The sequence below is a fragment of the Schistocerca americana genome, chromosome 6 (assembly GCF_021461395.2).
Source record: "Schistocerca americana isolate TAMUIC-IGC-003095 chromosome 6, iqSchAmer2.1, whole genome shotgun sequence".
Lineage (NCBI taxonomy): Eukaryota > Metazoa > Arthropoda > Insecta > Orthoptera > Acrididae > Schistocerca > Schistocerca americana.
This window is the reverse complement of record NC_060124.1, coordinates 383,527,314-383,540,740: the sequence shown is the minus strand read 5'-3', so window position 1 is coordinate 383,540,740 and position 13,427 is coordinate 383,527,314. Positions and strand designations below refer to the sequence as shown.

The window sequence follows — 13,427 nt, the reverse complement described above, 5'->3', positions numbered from 1 at the left end:
TTTTGCAACATCCTATTTTGTGAGGTACATTTTGCAACACTGTCAGTTGTCAGTACAAAATACAAATAAGCCTGTAAAGACATGTTGTGAGTTGTGCTTGGGTAGCTCAGTCAGTACAGCATTTTCCCACAAAAGGCAAAGATCCTGAGTTAAGAGTCTCATTTCATCTCATCTCGGTCCAGTACACAGTTTTAATCTGCCAGGAAATATCATGTCAATACCTACTCTGCCACAGAGTGAAAATTTAATTCCAGTACAAAATACAGATTGGAGAAAGAGATATGACTCACGATTTCCTAACCTGTGCCAAGATTTGAAGAATTGATGATGACGAATGAAGCTCGCCTTGTGTTATGTCAACAGCCAATAAAGAAATAATTACTCTTATTCATCTTTTGTAAACTTAAGTTTATTTACTCCCCAGACTTTTGAGTCAGATGTCATTTGAAAAAAGAACTGCAGGTCTTTACGTTCAGGGAGCCTACAATCAAAAAGTTTGAAAATCACTGCGCGAAAGTGACTGACCATGGTATGAATATAAGAGTGAAGCCAAGCTAGAATAAAGGAAAATTATTTGTTACAGTTACTAGCAGTATGTTCTCTAAGTGACAGGTACACGCTGCCTCGTGGTGAAAAGTCTAAGAATTGACAGTAAAATAGCATATTGCCTTGCCAAACATAAAACTTGATATAATTATGTCGAGACAAATACAGTGCATTTCATTTAACAATCTCAGTGTAAGGCCATACAGCTATGTAAAGTAGTTCAATTAATTATTTTGAAATACTGAATGTGATAAAAAAAATCTTCAGACTCTTCCACTACAGAAAAAAAGGTAGATTAAAGATTAATATACTATTAACAACAATTAGGAATGATGTCCATTGCAAAACAAAGGGGAAGGAAATTATCTATGTTCTTTTTTACAGAAATCATCCCAGTATTCATGAAACCAAGTAAAAACTTAATATGTCTGTACAGGGATCTGACATCACCTCATTCTAAATGAAAGTTGTGAATCTTTACCACAACTCTATTTTAGACAATGGATCCCAAGTTAAAAATGAAAGAGAGAACGAATGTGGATTTGAAAATATAATAACTTGCTATAACTGAAATGGAGTAAATTAATTCAAATAAATTACTAACAAATAAATGTAATCATGTCTCAACATGTCCTTACCTCATTTGTTCAGCAGCAGCCTGTTGTTCCTGCTGCAGCCTCTTTGTTTCTAGTCGTAGTTTGATTGCTTCTTTCCTCTCCTGAGCACGGCGTATGCTCTCAGTGGCAATGAGTCTTGTTGGTTGTAGAACCCAGAATGGAACTTTTCTGGAATGGTAATAATAATAATAATAATAATATAGTTGAAACCAATGAAACAGATGCAAACTATTCACATTGTAGCCAAACTATGTTTTACTGTTAGTTATACATAAGGAACAAAATAAGTCAGAATGTCTTCTACAACTCAAGAAGTCTTTATGAAACAAAAAAATGAATTTTTTAAAAAAAAACTACATGTACACTGTAGGCCATTAGAACTGGAACAGCACAGAGGTTGCATACAACTAACTTCAAATTGGCATGAAGTTTATTACACGCTTGGATGTGCAAATTCCAGTGGAACCACACAAAGCAGGTACGAGTAATGCCATCTATATGCTTCCTATAAGGAATTTCATGCACTGGATTTCTCAATTAAAAATCACATTTGGATGTTGGTTGTTTTTGAGCAGATTGTTTTATGTCTAGTGCAAGAAGAAGAAGTGTCAGTGTTACAGTTCAGCAGAGGTAGAATCTTTGCCTATCGAGTCTGCAGTTAACTGCTTCACGATTTAGTTGGGATCTCATGACTGTCATGTGAAAATGTAATCAGTGGATCAATGACAGCCATACCCAGTGTAATGCAGAATTTCAATCCCCCAACCTGATTAGAGCCAGACAGGGCATTCATATTGTTTGCTCAGCCATGCAGGATACTGTGTCATTTAACTCTGAGTCAGTTGTTTATAGCAAACAAGTATCCACATGGACAGTGTGAGAACATCTGGAGCACTATGAATCACCAGCATGCTGACAGTGGTGCTCTTAATGACAACACCAGAAACAGTAATCGACCATGTCATGTTTTTTTTTTTAGACAGGTCCTGATTCTCCATAAAGCATCATGATGCATGTATACATGTTTAAAGGCTCAGTTGAGAATGAATGTCACCAGATTGCACTTATTATCATCCTATGGGCACAGCAGCTGGCAAGAGGTGCTACTGAATATACAAAATGTTTATCTCTTTTTTGCATAGTTGCTAATTTGGAAACATTTATGATATTCTAAAATTTTTGGCCTGTGCCCCACCTTTGAGGTCTCTGTGACACTTTCTATTAGTAATATGATGCAAGATGGCAGGTTGCCAATGCTGTCCTGACCTATATCAATACAGAAGGAGTTTGGCTGATGTCATGGCCAGGATATTTTCCAGGTCTCTCATCCATTTAAAACATGTGGTTGTTGGTTGCTGAGAGACTGGTATGCCACTATTTGCCAGCCACTGTAGCACAAAGTTGGAGCAGTATGGAGCAACATCCATGCACCTGTCCCCCAAGTTCAGTGTGACTCGAAGCCCAGCTGGTTTTGAATTGCTGTGGCACCAGAGATGGTTGCTCTGTGTACTAAATCCTTCCTAATCTGTAAATGTCAAACATGTAAGATTTTATTACTTTATATCCTTCCTGGTGTTGAAATTTTAATGGCTAGCAGTGTGTGTGTGTGTGTGTGTGTGTGTGTGTGTGCAGTACGACATGATTATCCTTAAAATATTCTTCCAAAAAAAAGCTGAAATTAATCCATAAATAATTCTTTTTCAGGACATCAGGATATCATACACACCATTATTCTGATCTGCCAAATAAAAACATTAAAGCTTAAAATTTACAAAATAAATTTCACAGATGTACATATGCAAAGATTACACAGTTTGAAAGTTTCAATTCTCTTCAGATTCATTTATATATGAATACTGTGCTGTAGTTTATTTTTTAATCATTTTGAATTTGTTGCACATTACTTAATACTCTCAAACTGAAATGCTTGAAAAAAGAGAGAGAGAGGGTGTTGTGAATTTAGCGTTTGTGTAGGGCATAAAGGTTCTGCAGAAACTTCCATTTATTTTGCATGAAGAACTATTCTACTGTGCAAAATGCATTCTGCATGGAAACTAACAAATCCATTCAAGCAGGTAGTCATATAAGTAGACAATGACAATTTTCTTAAGAGTGCAGATGTATACTACATGAATTTGAGCAGCAACTACAGCTCCTTAGAGAAAGGACACACTTTATGAAAAATGTAATATATATCCTATAAATATTCTTACAGCATTAATTGATCCAGTTTTCCTTTACAAATGTGGCAAGGAGAGTTACTGTGAGAGCGAAAATAAAGTATTAATAACACATGTAGTACATGTATCTTGCACAATGGAGAGACAAGTTTACTCAAAGCAAAGGAAAAGTAAACCTGCAGAATTGCTCACATTACCATCAAAGAAGAAAGCCCATTCCCAGCACACAATAAACAGATGATTCTGTCAACAAATCAAAGGCAGACTGGAGCATCATTAAGCTGAAAATGAATAAAACCTGTAAAGCAGATGATATGAGAATATCTGATAACATTGCTTCAAGACAAATTAATTCAGTTATTTTCTTCTAACAGTAGCAGAACACACAAGGACTACAAATGTAGCACTGACATCAGAGTCATTAGATCTACTTAGACAGGTACTGCATATTTCTTTAGATCACTGAAAAAAATATGGATATGGTTATCTTTCAACCTACTGAAATCTTCTGTTCACAGGATAGAGTCCAAATCCAATTGAACTCAATCAGTCAGTCAGTTGTGTGTTTCTGAAATACCGAAATATGCAACAGTAACATCGATCTTTAAAGGCTGATATGAGGAAGTGTCCATGAATTGGAACTATCTACTCCTCCTTTGTCCATTGCCAAAAAAATTTTAGAAGACATTGTGTAATGGAGTACAGAAAGTGTTTGTGATAAAAGTCTCTCAATAAATGCTTTGTCTGACTTTGGCAAAGGATCCTTTACAGAAAAAGTGAAACAGGATATCATAAACTCAGTTCTCGTGGAAATATGTAAGAAAAAAAATTACCTTGTCACCATTTTCTGCAAGGTTCTCATGGATTCACTTGTGTAGACTGCAAATTTCTACTTTTAGGGAGTTACAGGTACCCTCTTCAATGGTAAAGTCATGTTTTGTCATGTCTTAACAGTAGAAAACAAACCATCATATTTACAAATGATACCATAGAAATGAGACTAAATTTGGAGTGGGGAAACATTAAATATGGTGTCCCCCAATGTTTGGTGCTAGGCTTATTCCTGTGCCTGACTTAAACAAACTATTTACTTGGAACATCACATGAGTCTCCATAAACCGTTATGGTTGCTAATGACACGGTTATACTGATAACAGGCCAAAATTTACTCATACCAAATACAAATGTTTCAAATGGCTCTGAGCACTATGGGACTTAACATCTATGGTCATCAGTCCCCTAGAACTTAGAACTACTTAAACCTAACTAACCTAAGGACATCACACAACACCCAGTCATCACGAGGCAGAGAAAATCCCTGACCCCGCCGGGAATCGAACCCGGGAACGCGGGATACCAAATACATTCAGATGCAAAATGGAATAGTATTACAATTGGTAACAGCAAACAGTTTAATACTTTGTCTTACAAAGACTTAGATTATGCAGTTCCAAAAACATTGTACAGGTACCAAAATTAAAGATCAATAAGCACACCATGGATGAGGGTCAAGGTATGAAATTCTTAGGCATTGATAAGGCTAGTTAACAGAGGTGGCACTAACACATAGATGAATTTACTGAAACAAAAATAAGCTACATGAACTTCCAGTCTGTGTTCTGAAAGGGTTCACTGACAGCATACAAGCCCCATTCATAAACATAATAAATAGGTTCAGTTCAGATATTTTTCCAGAGTTCCTAAAGCATGCACAATTTGTGCCCTCACTAAGGAAAGGTAATGCCGAAAGTATTGAAAACTGCAGGCCAATTCCAGTACTCTCTTCTTTCTCAAAACTAATTGCATCTATTATGACGGATAGACTAACGAGTTACATGAAGAAATACAACAAGTTTAATGAAGCACAGTTTGGTTTCCAGAGTGGGAGAAGTACATCATCAATCATTATTGAGTTCACAAAAGGGTTCTTGAAGCTCTTGACAAACATGACTGTGGTTTGAGCATATTCTTAGACTTGCCCAAGGGGTTTGACACAGTTGACAGTAAAATACCACTAAACAAGTCAGAAGTACTAGTTGTAGGAGGAATAGTGAACAATTGATTTCAGTCTTATCTGGAAAATAGGGTGCAAAAGGTACAGGTATTTCACATACCTCCTGATGATAAGTATTTAGTAAAACAGTTGTCCGATAAGAAACACATAAACACCAGTGTTCCTCAGGGTAGTGTTTTGGGTCCAGTTCTGTTAAGCATAATTGTTAATGTCCTTCCAGATAGTATAAGACATAAAGGAAAAGTTATCTTCTCTGATGACAGAAACATCATAATCAATGGTAAAACACCAGAGTCACTATAAGAAAAAAGAAATGAAGTTCTTGAGAATTTTTACAGTTGTGAAATGTGTAATTGACTGACACTGAATATAAAGAAAATGAACAGCATGCACTTTAGGATAAAGAGGGAAAAGAACTCTGTCACATCAGACACAGATGAAAAATCTAGAGACTGTGTAACAGGCACAGAGATCTTAGGGATGAAAACTGAATTAACATAAAATGAACACACACAAGATACCGGCAATGTCATCTGCATGTTACGCTCTTAGGGTGTTATCATCAGTTTGTAATGGCTAATGTCTTGTGGTGACATATTGTTCCTACATACACTGACTTCTTAACTATGGGATTCTTTTCTGGAGATGAAAGGCACAAAACAAGGACACAGTTTTTAAATTTCAGAAAAGGGCCATAAGAATAAAAATGAGAAGTAGTAGTCAGGCTCACTGTAGAGAGTTGTTTAGATAACTGTGCATCCTTACCTCACCAAGTGAGTGCATCTACCAATCTGTGGGGCATATCAGGGCTAACATCTAAGTATTCCATTAGTAGTTCTATACACAATCAGGGCACAAGAAACAGTATAGATTTGCATTTACCAAGGAAAAACAAACAAAAAGCTCAAAACAGTATTTTCTATTGGAGAATAAAATTATATAATAAATTTCTAAGAAAATGAAAGATCTTGCTTATGTCGAAAAAGACTGTTAAGACATTCTTCATAACCAAGGCATATTATACATTTAAAGATTACTTGGAGTATTCAGACTGCTGGGCAAGTGGTTAACTACAACATCTGGTCACATTTCAGTGCATGATCACAGTTTATTGCTTTCACATGGAAGTCATGTATCAGAATCTACAGTGCATGATCATAATGTCTTACTAATACCATTATTTTCAAGTGAACAGAGGGGAGGATACAAAGGAAACATGGAATATAACTCAGTGTTAGTGCCCCAGAAATTGGATGTCCAAATAGGCTGGAGCTATCACAAGGGGCATAGCAGCATCATCATGGCCCAGAGGTCATCCTTAATGTGTGTTTGGCAGTGAATAACAAAGCAGTATTTCAAATTATTAGTTATCAGATGATATTTGTGTGTAAGTCAAAGAACATTGTATAAGACAGACCAAGTGAATGAGGTGCTGCAACTGGTAACATTGACCTCATATTAGGGAGGATGGGATATTGGAACACGTGAGGCAATACTGACTCTATGACTTATCTTAGAAGCTAGATTAAGGAAAGGCAAACCTATATTTCTAGCATTTGTAGACTTAGAGAAAGCTTTTGACAATGTTGACTGGAATACTCTCTTTCATATTATGAAGGTGGCAGGGGTAAAATACAGGGAGCGAAAGGCTATTTACAATTTGTACAGAAACCAGATGGCAGTTATAAGAGTCGAAGGGCATGAAAGGGAAACAGTGGTTGGGAGGGAGTGAGACAAGGTTGTAGCCTATCCCCGATGTTATTCAATCTGTATATTGAGCAAGCAGTGAAGGAAACAAAAGAAAATTTCAGAGTAGGTATTAAAATCCATGGAGAAGAAATAAAAACTTTAAGGTTCGCCGATGACATTGTAATTCTATCAGAGACAGCAAAGGACTTACAAGAGCAGTTGAACAGAGTGGATAGTGTCTTGAAAGGAGGATATAAGATGAACATCTACAAAAACAAAACGAGGGTAATGGAATGTAGTTGAATTAAGTAGGGTGATGCTGAGGGAATTAGATTAGGAAATGAGACACTTAAAGTAGTAAAGGAGTTCTGCTATTTGGGGAGCAAAATAACTGATGATGGTCAAAGTAGAGAGGATATCAAATGTAGACTGGCAATGGCAAGGAAAGTGTTTCTGAAGAAGAGAAATTTGTTAACATCGAGTATAGATTTAAGTGTCAGGAAGTCATTTCTGAAAGTATTTGTATGGAGCGTAGCCATGTATGGATCTGAAACATGGACGATAACTAGTTTGGACAAGAAGAGAATAGAAGCTTTCGAAATGTGGTGCTACAGAAGAATGCTGAAGATTAGATGGGTAAATCACATAACTGATGAGGAGGTATTGAATAGGATTGGGAAGAAGAGAAGTTTGTGGCACAACTTGACTAGAAGAAGGGATCGATTGGTAGGACATGTTCTGAGGCATCAAGGGATCGCCAATTTAGTATTGGAAGGCAGTGTGGAGGGTAAAAATCGTCGAGGGAGACCAAGAGATGAATACACTAAACAGATTCAGAAGGATGTAGGTTGCGTAGGTACTGGGAGATGAAGAAGCTTGCACAGGATAGAGTAGCATGGAGAGCTGCATCAAACCAGTCTCAGGACTGAAGACCACAACAACAATGGGATTTGCTGTGTCCAATCATACTCATGTGGATTTTCTGTGGCTTTCCTAGATCACCTCAGGCAAATCCCAGGCTGGTTCCATCATCAAAACCATGTCAACCATCTGCCCTATCCTTATGGAGCATACTCAAGCATTTTGTGTACATCTATGTTTTCAGCTATTGATTTTAATTGTATTACCATGACAACTACTTTATTGTTGTGAGGTGTTCTTTGATGAACAAAAAACAAAAAAAATAAATAAAAGCTCAGTTCTGTCTGTTTTACAGTTAAGAATCTGTTTCACTGAGTTGACCTTCAGACAGGGTTGCTAGCATACTTTCTTTCGTTATTGTCCAATGACACACTACCACTAAGGCAAAAAAATATTTATTCTACAGATGCATACAATAAGAATATAACATTAAGTTGATAACAAAATATTTTGCAGAAGTAGTGGTTCTTACATTCATATGCCAACACATTTATTGCAAGTTGTGTTTGTGGTCAATAACAAGTGTAAATTTAAGAACTGGGCAGTTCACAACCACAATACTAAAAGGAGATATAATCATATAAATTACACATCCCTGTCTAGGTTTCAGAAATGAGTTTCATACTCAGTTGCAAAAGTATGTAACAGTTTTCCAGTTGACATCCAGCAGGTAATCAAAGGTATACAGATATACAAATGCAAATAAAATTAATACCTTATGAAGCACTTTAATAATTTATAAGAACATTAGAACTCTGGGAGGTATATAGACAAGTGTATATAAATGACTGTTACTGTTCTGTGTAAAGTTACATAAATGCTTTAACAAGACTGGAAATACCTGGATGGAATAATATGTAAAATAAAGAAAAGGCAACTTCTCCCCTAACTGGCACTTAGAAACAGACACCAGAAAACAGTGTTTAGATTTCAAGCTCTTGCTCTTTCTCTAGTAGAAGCACACACAACCACACAGACATCCAAATGCACAACCTACAGCCATGGCAAGACTGACTGCAGAGTATCAATAGCAATTGCCTGGGATGATGGAGGTGCTGAGGGGATAGGAAAGGATGCAGGAGAAGAGGAGAGGATAGTGGGATACTGCAAAGCAGGCCTTTACACAGATGACTCAGTGGTTGTACAACAAGATGAAGGGAGATCAGAGAGTAGAGCCTACAAGAGGGATGGAAAGGGAGAGGGGATGGGAGGAAAGGAGAAAAGGAGAGGAAGGTGGAAATGAGGATGGAGATTGCAAGGGGTGCAAGGAGGAGATGAGACAATGGCTAACTGGTTAGTGGACGTTTAGGCCAGGGTCATTGTGAGAGCTGGGGAGACAATTCCAACTGACAAAGATCAGAGAAATTCAAAATACTCCTCTGATCACCCAGTATTACCCTGGCCTTGAAAGGCTCAACCACATCCTTCTACAGGGCTTTGACTACCTCTCGTTGTGCCCTGAGTGTTCCACTGCCCACTCACCCTACAGAATACCATTGTCCAACTGTATTCCAATCCTGCACCCAATCCTGCACACCATGGGTCATTTCTTTGTGACCAATCCAGGTGCAAGACTTGTCCCATATGCCCTCCCACCACTTCTATCGCAGTCCAGCCAAAGGCATTTTCTACCCTATAAAAGGCAGGGCCACATGCAAAAGCAGTCACTTTATATATCAGTTAAGCTGCAATTAAAGTGCATCATTCTGTGTAGGCATAACATATAACCAACTGTCTACTCACATGAATGGCCATCACCAAACTGTAGAAAATGATGAATCTAACCATCCAGCTACCAAACATGTGCCACAATACAAATGGCCAAACAACTTCAACAGCTGCTTCACTATGCAAGCCATTTGGATACTCCCTTCCAGCACTAATTTCTCTGAACCACACAGATGGGAGCTGTCTCCCCAATATATCATCTGCTCTTGCAGTCCCCCTGGCCTAAAGATCCACCAGTCTGCTTCTCAGTGCTTTACTTTATCTTTCTGCTTCTCTCTTCTGCCCACACCACTACTTCCCAATCAAGATTGCCACCACTCTTCCTCCCCCCACCCCTTTCACCCATGAGGACACACTCTCCATCTCCCCCCACCTCTCACTCCCCTTCCCATCTCCCCACACCTCTCACTCCCCTTCCCATCTCCCCACACCTCTCACTCCCCTTCCCATCTCCCCCTGCTCCATTCATCTCTTCCCTCCCTGTCTCCTTCTGAATCTCTATCTTCCTCTACATTTCTCCTCTCCCTCCCCCCTTCTCCCTCTCTCTGCCTTTTATATGCTTTACCCCAAGAATTCCCTTTTGTCTTGTTATGCAGTCACTGTCATTTGACTAAAGACCTGCCTCAACTCTATCCCACTACCCCTCCTCATTTTGTGCATCCTTCTCTAACCCCTACCCAGTTCCACCTGTTCATGCAACTGCTATTGATAATCAATAGTAGTTATCATTATTTCTGTGGCCATATGTGTTTGAGTGTCTGTGAGGTTGTGTGTGTGATTGTGTGTACTAGAGAAAGAGCAATACTGTTTTATGTTCCATGTTTCTACAAGCCACACTTCCATTAGCTGTAGGTGAGAGGTTGCCTTTCCTTCATTTTACATAAATGCTTCCTTTGAAGTATTACATGAAAACAGAAGCTGAGTAGTTTCAGAAAAGGAAAATTGGCTTTTCCAAAGTAGCCTGTAATTATCAGACTTAGCAGACTAGCATTAATTATAATTTGCCATTTGTACACATTATGGGAATTGCATGCAGTGATTGCTTCTGCCTGTTAATGTAGAACTTAGAACCCCCCTCGGATGAATTTCTGTGGAATAACATTACGTCCAGTCCATGTGAAGTGTGGTTCCTCACAGCATTCGATTACTGAAGTAGAAAGGGGACATACACAGCATTCCCCATGTGTCCCACAAAATGAAATCATGGTGTAAAATCAGAAGATGGGAGAGGCCAAAGCAGCATCAGTGTATCTCTGTTCCCAGCACAGCTGACTCAGTGTTCTAGTGGGTTGGTAACCAATTATTCACAAACATTTTCAAGAAAATGAGGAGGAACATCAATTTTCCCTGAGAGAGAATTAGGGAGCTCTTTACAATATTTGCAGCATAAACCTTTCTGTTAACATTTCCATATAGGCTAACACAGTGACAGTACCCTTTGTGAAAAATAAGGGATCATAAGCTTGCCATTACTTTCTCACACAAAATACATTAAGTTTTAGAGAATCACCCACACTCACAATGATATGCAGTTTTTCTGTGAATCAGAGCCTGACATAGTGATTAGCCTATCTACTGAGGAACACTGAAAGTCAAAGGCATGAAACACAAGGGCAACAAGCTTATGTTCTGTATACCATTTTGTAACACGTATATCATTTCAATAATATCAATTCTTTGAAGCTTGTCTATCAGTGTATACCACTGTGTATAAGGTATGTTAACTCAACTAAGAATAAATTGCTTTAACTTTACATCACACTTCTTAAAATGATTCCTTGTACATGACTTCACATATTATTCCTATACTATTTGCAGAATTGTATTTCAGTTAAAATAAAGTACTCGAATGAGACTATGCAGTTTCTTCAATTACTCATTTAAAAAGCTTTTATAGGTAACTGCATTCCTGTCAAAATGCTTTAAGTTGATGCTGTGTAGTGTGTAAAATTTCTCCTAAAAAGCAAATGAAAGATACAAATGATCAATAAACTATTGAAGAAAAAATAAACACTAGATCAGGACACATGTTTCAGATGACTGGTGATACCTTTAATGTCCAATTCCTAAAGAAGATAAAATTTTAGCCGACACCACTGTTTAGTAAAAATTTGGCATCACATAAGGAAGCCAATTTAGGTAGTGATTAAATGATTGCTGGTATAAACAGTCCAACTTATCTTGAAAAGGAGGGCAATTTCTTGTCTTAGGGGTGAGAAATTGTTCTAGATGTGGAAGAACCAGATATGGTAAATGGAATAAGAATTCATAGGGTGATGAGAAAACACTACAGAAAAATTCATCAGGATATCCCTAACCCAAACAACTACAACCCTTTATAGCAAATGGTTTTTTGCAATATCAGAAATAATTCCAGTGCATGGCCATCATCACATATCTGAATTGGCACTATAGTTGTGCAATCTGTTCTCAGATAAAGAAATTTCCGGTCACAGATAAAGAAAGTAATTAAAATAATCTGAAATTAGGTGCTTTGAATGTGACTGTAATGAACAGAGATTGAGAAATGAAAACTATAAAGTTGTTAATTGATGAGCATATTCTTAATGTCCTTTTGACTCAATGAAGTATGATGGCAAGGATAAACATCTGGAGACTTCCAGATGGTGAGCAAAGTATGTGGAAGGAACAAGAGAGGCACAAGAATAATTTGTGGAAGAAAATTAGAAAAGTATGTAATCGGTGTGAGACCAGTAACTGAAAGTGTTTTACATTAACTGAATTTTTAGTCAGTGCTTGGCAGAACACGACAACAATGTCAAGAAAGTATGTCCTATTTTAAAGCTGAGACATTTCGTTGATATTTCACACACTTTGGAGCGGCCATACCCCTTTCCAATCAAATTTTTCTATGCACTGCATTATATCCAGCTTTTATTCTTTTTATGTGTCCGTGATTTCCCTAAATCGCTCCAGGCAAATGCCGGGATGGTTCCTTTCAAAGGGCACAGCCAACTTCCTTCCCCATCCTTCCCTAATCCGATGAGACCGATGACCTCGCTGTCTGGTCTCCTTCCCCAAAACAACCAACTTTTTATGTGTCTAAAGATGTAAGAGATTACAGGCTGTTACACTACTGTTTAAAAAAAAATAAAATGCTATATGTGGCCACTTGACAACTTTATTTTCTTTTACACTATTTTCTGAAACTACATCATTTTTTTGTTTACAGCTGTCTACGTTTTTTTTTTCTGTATGATACTCCTTAAAACTTCTCCTGGGGGAATTCCAGACTTCCTCCTTTGTTCCTCTGTTTGCTGCAAATCATGTGATCCTCCCTCCCTCCCCCATTACAAAATGCATCTTCCCATTTAGCCCCTCCTCAGTATCGACGACGATTGTCTTTCTCTCTTCTTTTGAATCTGTATCTCTCACCTGGCTGACTAAATGTCCGACTATATTTCTTCTATAGGAAAGATGAGTCTGCAGCCACTCTCCCCATTTGTTTTTGTCTATTGAGTAAGGAATATAACTGTTCACCACAGCAATTTCAGTCAGGCAGAAGAAAAGTTTTTTCCAGCACTTGCATGACTGTCTTGTAAAACCACAGCAAGCACATTACTGATCAGCCCTGTCCACTCCAACCATAAACTTCAAGTATTCCACAATAATAGTGGTTTTCAGAAATGTGTAGACTCTTTCTTCCTACAACCAGTGAGAAATTGGGTTTGAGGGCCAAATAATGTACTCAACATACTCACTAACCTCTTA

The 13,427-nt window shown here is 37.8% G+C and overlaps 1 protein-coding gene across 2 annotated transcripts in view; it reads right to left on the bottom strand.

Moving 5' to 3' along the window:
- The window catches only part of LOC124619634, a 216,078-nt gene that overhangs the window by 57,249 nt on the left and 145,402 nt on the right, over positions 1-13,427 (bottom strand). For both annotated transcript variants that reach the window (XM_047146147.1, XM_047146148.1), the window contains exon 8: positions 1,185-1,331. In XM_047146147.1, the coding sequence (XP_047002103.1) occupies positions 1,185-1,331 (147 nt within the window). The remainder of the gene's footprint in view (positions 1-1,184; positions 1,332-13,427) is intronic.